The 17,466-nt window shown below is 51.8% G+C and overlaps 3 protein-coding genes, 1 long non-coding RNA gene and 2 pseudogenes across 4 annotated transcripts; 3 read left to right on the top strand and 3 right to left on the bottom strand.

Annotated features, from left to right (window-relative positions):
• The first annotated feature begins 597 nt into the window (after positions 1–597).
• LOC120686138 lies at positions 598–2,404 on the top strand. The gene is made up of 3 exons (XM_039968307.1): positions 598–1,012; positions 1,103–1,338; positions 1,792–2,404. Exons 1-3 carry the CDS (start codon positions 703–705, stop codon positions 2,350–2,352), a joined length of 1,107 nt encoding a protein of 368 aa, XP_039824241.1. The 5' UTR covers positions 598–702; the 3' UTR covers positions 2,353–2,404.
• Positions 2,405–2,586: 182 nt separating this feature from the next.
• LOC120686499 lies at positions 2,587–4,354 on the top strand (annotated as a pseudogene).
• Positions 4,355–5,432: 1,078 nt separating this feature from the next.
• Positions 5,433–8,005, top strand: LOC120686498 (annotated as a pseudogene).
• On the bottom strand, positions 7,931–10,733 carry LOC120686714 (cation/H(+) antiporter 15-like). Its single transcript, XM_039968923.1, has one exon. The coding sequence runs from the start codon at positions 10,421–10,423 to the stop codon at positions 8,018–8,020; it is 2,406 nt and encodes an 801-aa protein (XP_039824857.1). The 5' UTR covers positions 10,424–10,733; the 3' UTR covers positions 7,931–8,017.
• Positions 10,734–11,706: 973 nt separating this feature from the next.
• On the bottom strand, positions 11,707–12,204 carry LOC120686058. The gene is made up of 3 exons (XR_005679940.1): positions 12,176–12,204; positions 11,846–12,102; positions 11,707–11,771 (listed from the first exon to the last, which is right to left on the bottom strand). It is a non-coding gene; the product is annotated as an uncharacterized LOC120686058 (long non-coding RNA).
• Positions 12,205–13,935: 1,731 nt separating this feature from the next.
• LOC120686654 (probable protein phosphatase 2C 73) lies at positions 13,936–17,238 on the bottom strand. Its single transcript, XM_039968868.1, has 5 exons — positions 16,717–17,238; positions 15,671–16,057; positions 15,276–15,393; positions 14,959–15,182; positions 13,936–14,464 (listed from the first exon to the last, which is right to left on the bottom strand). The coding sequence occupies exons 1-5, from the start codon at positions 16,894–16,896 to the stop codon at positions 14,078–14,080; spliced, it is 1,296 nt and encodes a 431-aa protein (XP_039824802.1). The 5' UTR covers positions 16,897–17,238; the 3' UTR covers positions 13,936–14,077.
• Between the last annotated feature and the right edge of the window lie 228 nt (positions 17,239–17,466).

The raw sequence follows: 17,466 nt of genomic DNA, 5'->3' as shown, positions 1-17,466 counted from the left end.
CTTCCCCTCTCTCTCCTCCACCTTTGCTTTTAGCCCACCATAATACTTGCTCTGAATGGCTAAATCTCAACGCTGCTGTAACCTGCGCGCTTGATTCTCAGACATGCACCCTCCTCCTGGTGTCCTGTGCAGACTGCCAGCCTCCATGCATCTTCACTCTCCAGCAACTAACCGTGCATGAGTGACCTCCAAACCGCCGGCCACTACCGAAACGGCATTGCCGTCTGCTTGGTTGAGGAGCCCTTGTCGTGGTAGAAGATGGAGCAGGCATATGTGCGCAGCAACATGGAACTGAACAGAAGTACAGAAGCTTCCCTTGCTCGACTGGCCCACCCAACCAAGATGGCTGCGAGCTGAGATCATGGTCTTGTCTTGGTTGATTGTTTCACTGATGCATCAGACAGACAGACAGACTCACTGATGAAACTTCACTGGAAGCAACGTCAACCAAAGCACTGGCAACGCAAAAGTGCATGCTGTGTTGGGCCTGCTCCTTTTCTGGTTGGGCCTGCTTGATGGGCCCGCAGGCCGCTCCAACTCGGACCGGCCCTCTCTGACTCTTGTGTACAAAAAGGAAGGGTCCTGCCCAGGTCGACGGTCGACGCCTCCTCTCCCAATTCTACTCCCCTCCGCCGCCGCCGCCGCCGCCGCCTCCTTTCTGCATAGGATTCGCAGATCGACCGCGTCCGGCGGATCGGCAGCATGCCGCGCAGCTGTGAAGGAAAAACAGGAGCCGGCGAGGGGAGTTCACCATACGAGTGCGAGTACATCATCCTTCCTGGTGGCCACCGCTTCGACATCCCCGAAGGAGAGGATAAGCAGGAGTGGATCCAATACTTCGATGACGCTAGTCGAGCCAGCAGAGAGGTGATCGCACGCCACGGCGACGGCCGTCCAGCCGACGGCATCAACCGCGCCGCCATACTGCCCTGCAGCGCCCACCGCGACGGTTCCATATACAGCGTCACCAACGGTTGGCACAAGCGCTACCGCATCTCCGATACCAACGAGAGTGAGTCATTTTTTTCTTTCTTTATTTATACCGATTTCTATCTATCTATCTATCTATTCTTCTAAACACATCCTTACGTTTCGTGTGAAGCTCAATTGGAGCCGATGGCACTTTCAAACCCATCCGATTGCAAACCCAATCACGAAACTTGTCAAATCCATTTCTCGCGACCGATGATGCAAATATATTCAGTACAATTGGGTAATATTTCTACGGGTACTGGATCAGTGCAAGTATATGGTTATATCGCTGCGCGCGACACTCTAGACATGTTACGCAATTACATATTTAACCGGAGCAGAGATGATCCCATCACGTTGGACCAGGTAACCATGCATATATCTACAGTCCGTCTACACATGAACAATTTTTAGCTACTAAGTGTAATATATATTCTCTATTGTTCAATCTGCTTAGTTTAATTAATTACTAGCAAACATGCCTGTGCGTTGCTACGAGCGAAGCCATATAAATATATTTGATTAGCATACTATAATGTTACAAGTGGTTTTATAACACCAAAATATAAATATATCCATTAGCATACTGTATATGCACCTTATAATGCTACTTTTTTATTATAATAACAACCTAGTACGTGTTGGTCGAGGATATCCCGTTTTTACTTGTCAAATGTTAATTCTATATGGTTTCGAACCCTCAGCTCACCATATGATCTACCTTCTAATTTGGATTCAATCTTTTATCTATGAAACCAATGGGCACAGAAATACTATTTCTTATTTCCCATAACGAGTTACTAATTAATGATGTTGTAGGGTTCTCTTATTGAGATGATTGGTCCCAAGCGAGGTATCGACATGTTTTCTGCCGTGCTTATAGAGTATGACATGAGAATCAAGAAAGGAGAACAAGAAGCAGATGACATTCAGTTAATCGATGGGGTATCGGATTTTGATGAATTAACCACACCATCACGCAAACCATTCTTGAGCCGTATCGATGGTGTCGGTGGTGCAGTTGACATCACATTAGCAATGTTTCACGGTGCCGTTGAGGCAACCATACAAGTCGATGTATCACAAGTTCATGGGAATGGTTTCAGTTTGCTTCTTACTTCTTCTGTTAGCGGACTAGAGAAAGAAATCCAGCTGTTTCATGGCACTGTTAGTCAGTCACGTGGATTAAGAAGGTTTGTGGTTTCTGTGGTAAGAGATACTTGGATGCATTTGAAGTTCAAGTTTGGTGATGAAAGAGGAGGCGTCATTGATGAAGTTGAACGGTGTGCTTCCTTCAAAGCAAAGATGCATGGATATGACAGTCAACAAATAAACATTGTTGAGGCCTCTATCCTGGTTAAAGTGACTTGGTCGACCTAGTGAATTTCTCATCAGGCAACTATTTACCGGTTTATATTCTGGTTTTTTAGACACCAGTGACTAATAATTAGCTAGCTATTAGGGATCCAAATAGATAACTAAGAACATCTCCAACTGTTTCTTATATATTTTCTTCTCCAAACTTGTTGTTTGTCAACTCCCCAAATAGGTATGGGAAGAGAAAAAATATTCATCTCCAACAATTCCCTATTTTTCTCCCCAACAATCAAAATTATGAACCCACGGTGCCTCTGCTCCGACGATCCCTTCCCCGTCGCGCCAAAACGATTCTTCTCCCCAACTACTCTATCACTGCTGCTGCTGCGCTTGCGCCTCCTCCCGCTGGGCACTGAGCACCATGTAGCTCACCAAACGATTGTTAGCTTATCTTGTCTGGATATGGGTGGAATAATGAATTCCATTCCCTGGGGTTTTTCTCTTCCCAGTTACTTGCGCATCTGAACTTGAGGTGAAGTGATGACGTTAATGAAAAGAAGGATCTCTCACGCTCAGTGGCAATAATAATTCTGTTGTACAGTGCAGTCGCTGCATGGCCTCCTGGCTTCACCAGCCAGCCTAGCTGAGACCGAGAGCACCAACTGCCTCGTCCTGCCTTCCAAAATCCAGGCACAAAACATCCGCCTGGCCTGCAAGGAGTGGCTCATGAACAACAGGAATATAGCCTGCTGCTGTGGCGTCGGCGTCTCCAGCAGCATGCTAGCTGGTGCTCCTCCTCCTCGGCCTGCTCGGCGGAAAGGTACCGCTGGATAGAGATCAACAACCATGTCCTCAACGCTCTGTCACCACCTCTTCCTCCTCTGCCGCTGGCGCCCGCACGACGCCGCCTAGCCTACTGCAAGGGCGCCGCTGCTGCTTCTCACCGTTGCCTGCCAGTACGTGCTCTGCGCCCTCTACTGGGGTCTGGGGGTACACCAAGACCACCAGGCCCGAGGACGGCTTCTTCGTGCTCGGCGTCGTCGCGCCGGTCGCCGCCACCGCGTACACCGTGTGCAGTCCCTTGGGCAAAGACGGCCAGTGCCACGAGCTCGCCGGCTCCAACAATAATTCAGCCTCGGAGACAGTGTCACAAATGCACCCCACCCCCACTGGGCACGTCGTGATCGAGCCCGAGTGGGCCGGCGGCATGTTCGATTGCGGCGGCGACACGTCGTCGGTCTGGTGCCTCTCCCTGCCGTGCACCTTCTGCGTGTTCGGGTGGAACATGGAGAGGCTGGGTTTCGGCAACGCCTACGTGAACGCCGTCACGTTCGCTCTGCTGTGCACGTTCGCGCCCCTTTGGGTGCTGGGCGTCTCGGCGCTGCACATCCGCGACTGCATCATCGGCGACGTGGTCGGCGGCGCCGGCGTGCTGCTCTGCGCCTGCGGGCTGCTCTACGGCGGCTACTGGAGGATCCAGATGAGGAAGAGATTTGGCCTTCCAGGAAGCAGGGCGTGCTGCCGCTCCAAGTCGATGACGGACTACGCGCGGTGGTTCTTGTGTTGGCCGTGCGCGCTGGCGCAGGAGGTGCGCACGGCGAACCTCTACCACGTCGACGGCGCGACCCTCTACTCGAAGGTGGGTGACGGTGGCCACGAGGAGAGGCAGCCGTTGCTCGGAGTGTCCTGCAGTGATCATGACGTGTTGTTGAGCGCAACCAACACGGTTGCAGATGGTCATGTGGTTGTTGTTCATGACGAAACCACGACGATGGCCCCACCGGTTCATCAGGTCGTAGTGGTTCAAGTTGAGGATGGTAATTCTGAAGAATGCAGCAGCGTTCTTCACAGTGAGACTGTAAATTCTTCGATCCAGACATCGGTGACGCTGAGGGAGGAATATGAATCTTTGTCAGAGTCGAGCCAAGCAATGGTGAATGATTATGATCGTAGATTATCCTCTGCTGGAAATTGGAGGGGGGAGAAGGTGAAGAAGCTCATCAATATGGCGACTCTGGTGTCTCTGTTCTATCTTTTTTTGTACACAAGGGGAATTAATCTCTAGAGAAGCAGAAGGAATCGGGCATGTAGGATTTGCATGCTATAGATTACTAATAGAAGCGAATGATCAGGCCAGATAATCAACTTTAATTCTTCTGTGTCTATTTTTCAGAAACTTTTGTGATCAGTTTGAGTGTACCTATGCAGAAATATAATACCAGTTTTTCAGATCCCGATTGCCATGGTTGTGTTGTTGTTTGTTTCTAAATCTGCAGACCATCTTTCAAAGAAAAAGGAAATCTGCAGACCATCCAAGTAAACTGCATGCTTCCTCTTTTTCTCTTCTTGTTTTTTTGGCCGTCCTTATTACATGTTGTCAAACTCCTTTTTGGCGTACTGAGCAGATTCGAGTATTCTTGATCATCAACACTAATCATGTGGAAACCACAAGACGAATACTGTATTAGGGAGGACGGAGCTTAGTCCAGTCTGAATGGCCGCCTGAACGGAACCTTGTCAGCATGCCAAAGTTGATTCGCTACTGAGACGTCATCTTCCAGGATGATCGCACATCAACAATGCAGGACTGGAGTTGACTTTTCCAGTGCTGAAACCTTGTGACCGTTTCAAGTATCAGCATCAAGACCAGGATTTCTGTTTCAGCAGCTACCTGTCAAATTTGTCACTTGTTCATTCTTGTACTTGAAAGAATGGGCACCGAGCTTCACTCTTGTGTTTCAAGCAACAACTAGTAGCTTCAGATCATATAATGAAGCTGGAGGGATCTCACCCACACGTACAGCTCTGACTGTCAAAGACACGTTTGGAACCGCCAAAAAGAAGAAGATAAAATTGCACTTTTGAGTACCCACCCTACCATGGAATCTCAGGAGACATCCATTGAAAGCCATGGCGCTGGCGACACTGCTATGCAGAGCCAGAGGGCGAGGATAACAAGGAGAGGTTCCTGGACTTACTCAGGGCAGCTCCTTCCAAGAAACTATGGCGCGCCCTCAGCGGCAGGTGCAAGGCCTGGGCGGCGCTCCTGGTGTGGCTGGCCTTGGTCGCCGCGGGCGTCGCGTTCGTTTTCCTGCTCATGACGGGGGCGCTCAACTCCGCCGTGGACGGAGGTGGCGAACCAGATGCTCAACGCGCTCTTCACCATCATGTGCGTCTACCAGCAATACTAATTTTTAGGGGCCGTTTAGTTCCAAAAAATTTTCACCCAAAAATTTTCAACTCCTCTTTAAACACATGTATGAAGCACTCAATGTAATTAAATAACAAAACTAATTACACAGTTTGGATGTACACGACGAGACGAATCTTTTAAACCTAATTAATTCATGATTAGCCATAAGTGCTACAGTAACCCCACATGTGTTAATGATGTGGTCAAAGGCCTCAAAAAATTCGTCTCGTGGTTTCCAAGTGAATTCTGAAATTAGTTTTTTAGTTAGTGTCCGAAAAACCTTCCCTGGTCAAACTATTGACGTGACATTCAAAATTTTTTGTGTTTGGAACTAAACGGGCTCTTAACTACAAACTTAGCCCAAGGAAGGAAATTGCTTTTAACCGTTTCCCTGCCATTCATGTCGGCACCGGCGGCAGCGTCCTCACCGCCCAGGCCTTGCACGCCCGCCTCCTCCGCCTCGACCTCCTCACCGCCCTCTCCCCGCTCCTCCTCCGCGCTCTCTCTTCCACCGGCCTGCACCTCCACGCCCTCCGCCTCCACTCCCTCCTCCCCAACCCATCCCACCTCACCTTCCCCTTCGCGCTCAAGGCCGCCTCCCGCCTCCCCGACCCGCTCTCCGCCGGCCTGCAACTCCACGGCCGCTCCCTCAAGCTCCCTTACCACTCCAACCCCCACGTCATCACCTCCCTCCTCAGCCTCTACGCAAGATGCGGCCTCCTGCGCGACGCCCAGAAGGCGTTCGACGAAATGTCCCACCCCAGCACCGTTTCGTGGACCGCGCTCGTCACCGCGTACATGGACGCCGGGCGCGTCCAGGAAGCCGTTGGAGTTGCACGGAAGGCGTTCGCGAGTGGCATGCGTCCTGACAGCTTCACGGCTGTCCGTGTCCTGACCTCGTGCGCTCGCGTCACCGATTTGGTCACCGGGGAGGCAGTGTGGAGGGTGGCGGAGCAGGAGGGGATCGCAGGGAATGTGTTCGTGGCAACTGCGGCATTGGACTTGTATGTCAAATGCGGGGAGATGCACAAGGCAAGGGCGGTGTTTGACAAGATGCAGAACAAGGATGCAGTGGCCTGGGGCGCTATGGTTGGTGGATAGGCCTCCAATGGTCATCCGCGGGAGGCTCTGGAACTGTTCTTTGCAATGCAGACAGAGGGAATGACGCCAGAATGTTACACAGTAGCCGGGGCCCTCTCGGCATGCACAAGGTTAGGTGCTTTGGATTTGGGACGGCGAGCAGCCGGAATGGTACACTGGGATGAGGTTCTTGACAACCCAGTCCTGGGGACTGCACTGATCGATATGTATGCCAAGTGTGGGAGCACAGCTGAGGCGTGGACGGTGTTCCAGCAGATGAGGAAGAGGGACATCATCGTTTGGAACGCAATGATCTTGGGGCTCGGCATGACTGGCCATGAGAAGATTGCATTTGCCCTCGTTGGTCAGATGGAGAAGTCAGGTATGACACCGAATGATAATACCTTCATTGGACTGCTCTGCAGCTGTACGCATACTGGCCTTGTAAAGGATGGGCGGCGTTATTTCCATAACATGACTCAGTCATACCGTATAAGCCCAAGGATTGAGCACTATGGCTGTATGGTCGACCTACTCAGTCGTGCAGGGTTGCTGGAGGAGGCTCATCGGCTGATTCAGGACATGCCAATGCAGGCAAATGCAGTTATATGGGGGGCACTCCTTGGTGGTTGCAAGATCCACCGTGATGCTGGCCTTGCTGAACATGCATTGAAGCAGCTCATCCTGCTGGAGCCATGGAATTCTGGAAACTATGTCATGCTCTCTAACATATACTCTAACAGTGGAAGATGGGAAGATGCGGCAAAGCTCAGGTTGGAGATGAAGGCAAGGGGGGTTGAGAAGGTCCCTGCATCCAGCTGGGTTGAACTTGATGGTAAGGTCCACGAGTTCCATGTCGGAGACAAGTCACATCCCCTCTCAGATAAAATTTATGAGAAGCTTGATGAATTGGGCATGGAAACGAAGATCATGGGCAGGGGCGGATACAGGAGGGGGGCTAGATCTCCAAATCACCATTAAATCTTCACACAAATCAACATCTCTATTGTTTCAGCCCCCCCTTGCCTCCAATCCTGCATCCGCCACTGATCATGGGTTATAAACCGACTACTGAGGTGGTGATGTTTGACATTGAAGACGAAGAGAAGGAGCACACTCTAGTGCATCATAGTGAGAAGATTGCCATTGCATTTAGCCTTGTCACCACTGAACCAGGCGAGAGCATAAGGGTGACCAAAAACCTCCGAGTTTGCAGTGACTGCCACACCGCCATCAAGCTCATATCTAGGATAACCAATCGTGAAATTATTGTTCGGGATGACAATCGTTTTCACTGTTTTAGAGATGGTCATTGTTCTTGCAATGACTATTGGTAGTATAGTATACAACTTGTTGCATGCAATTATATATGAGCAAAGACATGATTTATTGTTCTTCTCAAAATTAATTAACACCAATGGATGAATCATTGAATCCCTATATATGTATATATTTCTAACAGCCGGTGGTATTCTTGACCGGCTGCTGCTGGATGACGAGGATGGAGACCCTTGACGCGAACTCGGCGGAGGTGAGCATGTCACCCAGCACGCCCAGCTCCGGGAACTCGCTCCAGTCCGAGAGGCCGCTGGTGAGCGCCGCCGAGCTCTCTAGGTCCTTGTCGTCCCCTCCCCGCCGGCCGACTATGAGCAGGTCGAACTTCTCGCTCATGGAGCGCACGACGGAGGCTGTGCCCTCGGCGTCCTCCACCGTCTTCTCCACGTAGACGACGCGGTCGTTGTCCCGGTGCCTGGTCCAGAACTGGTGCAGCACCTCCTCGTCCCTGGCCTCGTCGCTGCCGCCCATCCCCGCCCAGTTGCGCAGCTTAAACCTGACCACGGTGAGCGACATGGTCCCGGCGTCCGGCATCCGCGCGGCGTACGCGAGCGCCTCGCGGTCGTCGGGCCCGCCGAGGAAGTAGAGCGCGGCCCTCTGCAGGAGGCTGTTGGCGGTGGTGGCGCAGGCGGAGCCGGCGGCGAGGCCGTGGTCGACGAGGATGGCGACGGAGCAGGGCGCGTACTGGAGGACGGCGCGGTTGATGGAGCGGATGGAGTTGTTGGCGGTGCTGCGCGCGCCGTCGGAGGACTTGTGGAAGGGCAGCAGGATGAGGTTGGCCTTGCGGCTGTGCGCCAGCGAGCACACGTCGTGGTGCATCGAGCTGTAGGGCGCCTGCGCCACGTAGGGGCTCACCGTCACGGCGCCCGGCGCCGCCTGCTGCTCCAGGTGCCGGAACGCGTTCATGATCCGGTCCGACGGCGTCGGGCCGCCTGAGCTGCTCTTCCTTGCACCGCGGTGGGGCTTGAGCACGGAGGCGGCGCGGCCGACGAGCTCCGTGAGGTGGAGCACGATGAGCGAGACGGGGCTCTCCCGCGAGGCCCCCGCCGACGCCTCCAGCAGGTCGATCAGCGGCGCGGCGTGGTCCTCGCCGTAGACGCAGGTGAGCAGGCGGAGGTCGGCGCTGGGGCGCAGGTCCTCCAGCGTCCGGCGCTTGGCCCGCATGAACTGCCCCGACGGGTCGTACAGCAGCTTGATGAGCGGCGTGGACACCGCCGTGATGAGCACCATGGACAGCGTCAGGATGCTGTAGTGCTCCGCCGTGGCCTTCATGGTGTCGCCCCAGTTGTTGATGGCCGCCACCTCCACGATGCCGCGGATGTTGAGCATCAGCGCCAGCACGACGGCGTCCCGGAACGGCATGGCGAAGAAGAGCCCCGCCGCGACGCAGCCCACCAGCTTGCCGGAGACGCAGAGCCCCACGAACAGCTCCAGCGCGCACCACTTCTCGGAGGTCTCCTCCTTGGTGAGCTCCGCCAGGTCGGTGCGGTAGCCGGAGAGCGCCATGTACACGGGCAGGAAGAGCGCGATGAAGAAGGAGTCGAGGCGCTCCGTCATGGTGGCGCCGATGGGCATGCCGCCGGGGAGCGCCAGCCCCAGCATCATGGGCCCGATCATGTACTTGAACCCGATGGCGTCCGTGACCAGCGCCGACAGCAGCGCGGCGATGACGACGACGACGAAGGACCCCTCGGAGAGGAGCGCCCCCGCCGGGGTGCGCTTGTAGGCGATGTAGCGGCCGGCGGGGCGCGCGACGAATCCGACGAAGAGCACGAAGGCGACGAAGGAGGCGAGGATCTGCGCCGTGAAGGCCGGCGACTTGGCCTCGGAGACGAGGAAGACGGCGGCGGAGCAGGCGCGGAGGAACCAGGAGGTGACGTCGGTGATGAGCGAGGCGGTGAGCGCGATGCGGCCGAGGTCGGTGTTGAGGAGGTCGAGGTCGGAGAGCGCGTCGGCGATGACGGGGAAGGAGGAGAGGGAGAGGCGGACGGCGAGCTCGGTGATGAGGGAGGAGCCGCGCAGGTCCTCGGGCAGCGAGGGCTGGAGGGCGTGGAAGACGGGGAGCGTGACGGCGAGCGGGACGAGGGAGCCGGTGATGCCGACGGCGACGGCGCGGCCGCTGGGGCGGCGGAGGAGGCTGAGGTCGGTCTTGACGCCCATGGAGAAGAGGAAGAGGATGAGGGCGACGAGGGAGACGCTCTCGAGGATGTAGGTGCCGCGCTCGGAGAAGAGGACGCCGCGGAAGGAGTCGCTGCGGCCGAGGACGGTGGGGCCGAGGAGGACGCCGACGAGCATGTGGGTGACGAAGCGGGACTGGCCGAGGCGGCGGAGCACGAGGTTGGCGGCGGCGGAGAGGACGAGGATGAGGGAGACCTGGACGAGGAGGAGCGGGAGGGAGAAGCGCAGCGGCTGGTCGCCGAGGAACATGCCCTGCGAGTTGACGAGGTTGTTGTCGTAGCACGCCGCCGCCAGCGGCTTGACCGTCGGCTCTACAGACCCCGACGAGAGGTTGGCAACCTCAGCCATTGCTGCTGCTAAGTGATGTGATGGCCGGGTAGGCTAGGCAGCGACATTGATCATCCCTTCCATTTGCTGGCTTTGCTCTGTTTCTGGGCAGTGGGGGAGCTCTGCCTCTGCATGCGATGCGCATCAATCAGTCAGTGACTCAGTGTGTTGTGGCCGCGAGAGACTCAAGGACATGACAATGAGAGGCAGGAGGAGAGGCTATTTTTAGCTGTGGCTGTGGATGAGAGGAGCATAGCAATCCAACACCGCCTGCCTAATTGGAGCAGAGACACTGAATTTTCAGGTCTGAAACAAGGGATGATGCAGATTCATGCTTGTTGCATGCAGGGTTTCATTCCCGACCGGACCGGCCTAACCGCCGGGCTCCGGTACCGGTTTACCGGTCCGGTTAGGCCGGATACCGGTCGGAACCGGACAAAAAGAAGTTTGAATTTGTTTGAATTCAAATCTCGGTGTTTAAACGGTACGGACCGGTATACCGGCCGGACGGTCCGGTTAACCGGCCGGTTTGTCCGGTATACCGGTGATGTGGGAGGGGCCGCCCGAACCGGTAAACCGATCGGTTATACCGGTAAACCGGCCGGTTGGACCGGTATACCGGCCGGTTGGACCGGTATACCGGCTAGTTTTCCGCCGCTTCAAAAATAGATCCCGGTGTAAAATAAAAGAAAATTTCGGCATGAGCTATGCACATTTTAATGTAAATGATCATACCAAAGCAACAAGTTATAATCATACATACAAATACAATAGTAATAAGTGTGCATACAAATACAGAGTCATACACCTAGACACATGAAACGAAAGTTCAACGTAGAAATGGGAAGACCCCCATTTGGGACGCAGTTTGGTATTCGGCGTTGGACATCAAAGCGATACCTCGCACTCTAAGCAGCTCAGCCTTGTAGTGTTGCCAAGTTTGGCCCGTCCACGCTGATGTTGTCTGCCATTCCTGAACTAACATAGTGTAAAAATGGGGGTCTTCCCATTCGTACACCCATCTCGTCGGTGGCTGCATACTGATGTCAGGAATGGGATAGTGAAAAGAGTGCCTCGAATCGCTGTAGGAGGAAGAAGAGTGCTGTGGACTATCATAGTCCGTTGGTCCACCTGTTCTCCTCTGCGATTGCGGTGCTCCATGGTCGGTGTCCTGAGTAGCATGTGTGAACTGAGTCTCCCCTGCAATCAACCATATTTCATAATTAGTAGTCAATAGTCAGAAATATGTGTCTATTTGTATGTGCAATGTATACCTGTGAAACGAACACTACGATCAATGTATACCGTTGTCGGTGACTACGTGCACGACATTCTTCGGTCCAATCTCTTCCACCACCTTTTGAATCTCCTGTAATGGAAGACAGATTGTTTAGTAACATGTCAAAACATACACCATGCGAATGAAACATGTTTAGGGACTACCTTGAACAAATATGCAGCATCTTGAGTTCTTCCGGTCGCATCAATAGACTTATGGAACCACATGACCCCATTGCAATATATCAAAAAGTTGATGACACTCATCCTCGTCGGACCAGTCCATGAATCACACATTAACGTGATGCCAAATAAGGGCCAGTCTTTCTGAAACTTTACGTACCTCGTCTTCAAGTCTTGCTCATTCTGATCAAGGTACTTGCCATCAATATCCCGTCCAGTGGGTGATGCGATACCTTCACCTGCAACCATATGAAAATCATAAGATACAAAAATGTAAGTTTATAGGTATCATTGCAATGAAAGAAAACTTACCCCACTTCTGTGTCTCCCTGACCGCGCTGATAAAGTATGGACTGTCAACCTGTCTTCCAGGTACTCCTGCAATATGGAAAAACTTTGACCAAGCTTTACCAATAGCTTCCTTTGCGTTCTTACCCTTCTGCGTCCAGGAGCCTGTATCAATCCTTGTTTGTGTCATTCCTCTTCTCCCACCAGCTGCCAAGTTATAGTCCTCCACCACAGGACTCTCCCTCTGCGAAGTGGACTTTCGAAACATTCTCTGCATAACATTCCCCCTCGTCGAACCACTACCCCCTCCACGCTCATATGCACCTCCTCTCTGTTCCACCCCCCGTCGGAACTCTGCTTCCGCTCTCGATAGATCTATGGCACGCTGCACCTGAGCCTCCTCATCTTCTTCATCACCGGGATAGTTTCCCTCTGCTGCAGCCTTCTCCCGTCTCAACCTCTCTCGGGCCCGGTCAGCAGTTGCCTTCTTTGCCCTATCCAACTCACGCTGAAAGAAGTCCCGCACATCAGGTGGCACATTCCTGCAATGGATCACCTCTGCCCCGCGCCCAGCCAAATGTTGTTTCAATCTAGTCGCACCACCTCCTCCTTTCTGCGTACGACAATAGTTACATCGTCATCCGGGATAAAGATTTTCACCGTGTTCCCATACAACATCTCTGCTTGCCATTGTCTATCTGCATACATGCACAACAAAAATATATCATCTAATATTCTTACTCCTACCTAAGTTATAGTGTCAAAAATCATCTAATACACCTAAATTAAATCTAGCTAAAACCTACTACATAGTGCAAAAAATCATGTAATATAAATAAATCTTCCCTAAATTCTAAATATACCTAAGTCATACACCTAAATCCTAAAACAAAACATCTAAATACACCTAAATCCTAGGAAAAAAAAAATAACTAACCTGACCGCGGCTTACCGATGCTAATCGGCGGTTTACCTCCTCCCCATACCGGTAAACCGGCCTCCCCGGGCGGAAAACCGGACGGGACCGGTAGATCTGCTACCGGTCCGGCTTACCGGTGCGGGAGACCGGTTAGCCGGGATCTGAGGGCGGCTAGCCGGTCTCGAGCGGCGGGCGGCGACTTCTGGCGGCGGACAGGAGTCAGTGAGGGGGGAGCGGATGAGGGAGGCGCTGGTGAGGCTTCGGCTGAGGGACACGCGACGTTAAATGACCTCTGCCGCGCGATGGGCCTTAATGGGCCGCGGTTTTTTTCTTTTTCTTTTTTTATTTAACTTATAAATTCCGAAAACCATACTAAATGAACGAATTTTGGAGAAAATTTGACACCATTAGATTCATTGCACCTTGAAGTATTTTTAGGATTTTTTTGGGAATTTTTCATTTTTTTGAATTCAAATTTAAATTTTGAATTTGGACCGGTTTCATACCGGACCGAACCGGTACCGGGCTGAACCGGTTTGACCGGTAACCGGTCAAACCGGACCGGTTACCGACGGTTCGGTTAACCTTGGTTGCATGCCAGCTGCATCGTCGTCTCAGCAGCATGCAGTCCTACTCCTTCCTGTTCATCTCAACAACTTGAATTAATTCATGCGACGCGGCAACCATCCTAAAATCAATCCAATCCTAAAATCATTTCTGCCAGTAAAAAGCTAGGAGCGTGCGATGGTCGTCGTGGCTGATGGCACAACAAACAAACCGCCGGCTCTAAAGGAATGGGCAGGACGGTTCTGATCAATGCTGTGCTCGAACCTGGATCGTCGTCTCAGCAGCAGTCCTGCTCCAGTTCATCTCAGCAACTTTGAATTAATGCGACGCGGCATCATGTCAATCCAATCCTAAAATCATTTCTGCCAGTTAAAAGCTCGCGGCCATTGCGTTGCATATTTGCATTGCATGCTACCATGAAAGAAAGAAAAATCATATCATCAATGGTCTTGGTCTTCACCCATGGCCATGAGCGAAGTCGACGACCGCCTTCGCCAGCTGAGCACGCGCCCCATCCGCGGCAGCCTCATCACCGAGTTGGCCCGCGCCACCCCCTCCAGGGCTCTCCACACCGTCGTCGTCCCTTCCTCCCAACCATCAACGCCGCCCACAACCTGCTTGCGGAACGACGACACCGCCTCATCATCAGGGGCCGCCCGCCGGTTCAAGAACAGGCACACCACCGCGCAGTCGTCCACCATGGACGTCGGGTACTTGCGCCGCCATGCTCGGACCGCACGGTCGATCACCTGCCTCGCCGCCTTGGATGGGTCGCTGCCTGAAGACACAATCTTCACCACCTCCTTGTTCGACAGCACGTCCCAAATCTGCACCACATTTATTTTCACAACCATTTTTTCATCACTCTGTTCTACTAGTGTAGTCTAATATTTTCTGTACTATTCTCTAGACAAATCAGATCTACAGAATAATGATTCAAACGTTCAGTTAACAGTCACTTTTCTTCTTTTCTTTTATCATAAAGGCTTTATCCTACTACTACTTAATCACGATCAATTTGTACTAGTCCTGAAAAGGTGCAAAATGGAATCTTTCTTTTTTTAAACAAGGCGCCCACTGAAAATGAGAAATAAAAAAGTTTTTCCAGTAAAAACACAAAACTTTATCAGCTAGAACAATCGTGAAATAAATCGATGACAGAGAAATGTCACTTTCAGCTAACAGTTTCTGTTGTCTGTCTAATCATAAGAGGGATTTATGCTTTTTCTGTACCCAGATCATTTCGAATAAGACTGCAAAATTCTTTAAAATGAAAGTGATGGAAATCTGAAATTGCCAATCAAATTAATGATTTTATTACCCCATCAGTTGCAAGCACCAAGAACTCGTCCTTTTCAGATAACTTCCTGTAGTAGACTTCAGGTGTACAGATAAGGCCATGGTTCTTCAGGCAGAAGTCCCCAAAGGCCCTTGCCATGGCAAGGCCTGGTGCATCCTGGTCCGGCAACCACATTCTGGGCACGTCTGGTTCGTCATCCATGGCAAAAACTCGTCCCTTGCAATTCAAAATCCTTGCGAGTTCACCTATCGCCAGTGCACAACAATGTAAAATGTAATCAAGAAAGATACACATACATTTCAGGAATTGAGAAATGAGATGTTTAGATGCTAGCTCACTTGGAAGATCTGGCTTCAAGTCAGTGGTGAGTTGGACTGGGATCATATGGTCCTTGCTGTCCCGGGTACAAAGAATAGCACGCGAGTCACCCAAATTGGCGATCATCAAGTGATCACCCTATACATGAGAAGGATAATTGGGGAACAGAAAGAGTGAGATTTATACTTTGGTTATGTTGCACTATGGATAATTGAGAAATACAGTAGATAAAACAGGGCTTCCAACCCAGCTAGTTCAGTTCCTGCTCTTTCAGAATCCTAGTTTTACTGTGCACAAAAAGTAGTACAGGTTTAATGAGAAAAAAAAACAAGAGAATATATATGTTTTCGAGATTTATTATTACCAGTACAATAAATTACAGCTTGCAAGCTTGTAATAATAGTAGCATTAGTACCTGCCTGACAACAGTGACTGCTGTGGTGCCACTGCAAATGCAGTCAATTCCTGAATGTTGCCTGAGCTCCTCATCCACCTGATCAAATGCCTTCACAAATATGTTCTTCCAAGTGGACAACAGGAGCTTCTCATCGCTTGTATCATCACTAAACGAGGTGGAGTCTGACTTGTCACAGGAATCCAAATCTGTGTTGCTTGAGTGGTCTTCTTCAGTTGTGAGCTTGGAAGTATGGGTTGAGCGATCTTCTTCTTCAGTTTTCGTCTTCAAAGCAGAGGATAGTTTCAAGGGAAGGGCGTCGCAGACATGGCGAGCAACTTCTCGGCCAAGAGGGCCATGCCCATCAAATACCCCGCAGAAAATGTGGCCTTTGTGGCCAGCAAAGTCCTAAGCATCTTGAAACAATTGTGACACATCAAGATTAATCGAATTATATTTATTGTGCATATGAAAGAGAAAGGCTAATGTACTTGCATTGGAGATGCTAATAATGTACTGCAAGATATGGATACGGCCCCAATAATTTTCCTTATGTTGGTGTACAATTCAAAGATCCAGGACATCGGTGGGGGCAATAAAGATAGTGAAGTACATAACTTGAGGCAAATTTTAGTTTCTAAAATTTCAGTATTTTCCCTACATATTTCATTAAGCTGTAAGATTTCAGCTTTCAGCAATGCTGAGATGGATCTAACTTTACCTTCTAAATGCAACTGTACTGCGCAGAGGACCCAGGAAACAGGTGGTTGGAAAATTAGGTGCATTTCAGGTTGCAGACTTGCAGTAAGTCGAGATGGATCCGGTGTATTGTTGTCAAACAGTAAAACAAAGTTGCGGATGCAACGGTGTGCCTGTGGGGGAGTAAAGGAGAAGACTTTTGGATGCAAGTTGCAGCGGGTAAGCACCATGGTGGCAGCTTGTGTGTGTGATGCCAGCTTGTGTGACGCCAAAAGGAGACGAAGGAGGCCAAGGATGTTTGTAAGCAAGGGAGCGCTAGCTAGGCCCTCTGGGAGGTGGATTGGTAGAGAGAAGTCATGGGTGTTCACCTGGGAGACGGTCATGGCGTCCTGGTTGGCACCCTTCCATCCTTGCTTGGTGTGCATGGAGACGGCGGCGCTGGTCCAGAGGTGGTGGTGGAACAGGTCGTCGTGCATCCATGGAAATCCTTGCTCGCCGTCGTCGAGGTCCCCTGCTGGCGCCTTGGCCTTGCTGCAGCAGATCCCCATTGTTGCTGCTGTTGGCTGGAGGGAGGAGCAGCCAGGAGCCTTGCTTGTTTAATGGAGGGAGGGATGTATCTCTGCTCTCTGGTTGGTTCTTAATGTGGGTGGGGTCCCGCATTAACGAAGACGGGTAGGGAGTAGTGAGGGAGGTCCTGCAACGGAATGGTGGCAAGGCATCACGGACGACGGATGGCAAGGAACTGGGAAGGAAGAAGGACGATGCTGTGCAGCAGCAGCTGCCATTGCCCGGTGGGTACGATGTTGAGAGGCTCGCTTGAACAACGCTTCAGGCAATTCAATCCCCTGCCCTGCCGCTGCCGGCAGTCCTCTCCTCCTGGAAGCATGCCGATGGAGATGGGCATGGCGATTGTGCGTGCCATCCTCTCCTGCATTCACTAGTTTTCCTAGTACTACGCAACGGATCGGAGCATCCTCCGACCTCCAGGCTGCAGCTCCAAGCATGGTCGGCAGCTGTCACATGAGGCCACTCCAGGAGCATTGAAGAGGCATTGGTTGGCACCTTCATGTTCAATGCTGTCCATGGCCGCCTACCAACAGCTGTCTCGACCTGCTTTG

Source organism: Panicum virgatum, chromosome 8N, assembly GCF_016808335.1.
Source record: "Panicum virgatum strain AP13 chromosome 8N, P.virgatum_v5, whole genome shotgun sequence".
Classification (NCBI taxonomy): Eukaryota; Viridiplantae; Streptophyta; class Magnoliopsida; order Poales; family Poaceae; genus Panicum; species Panicum virgatum.
Note: the sequence above shows the minus strand (reverse complement) of the source record. Positions and strands in the feature narration are given on the sequence as shown.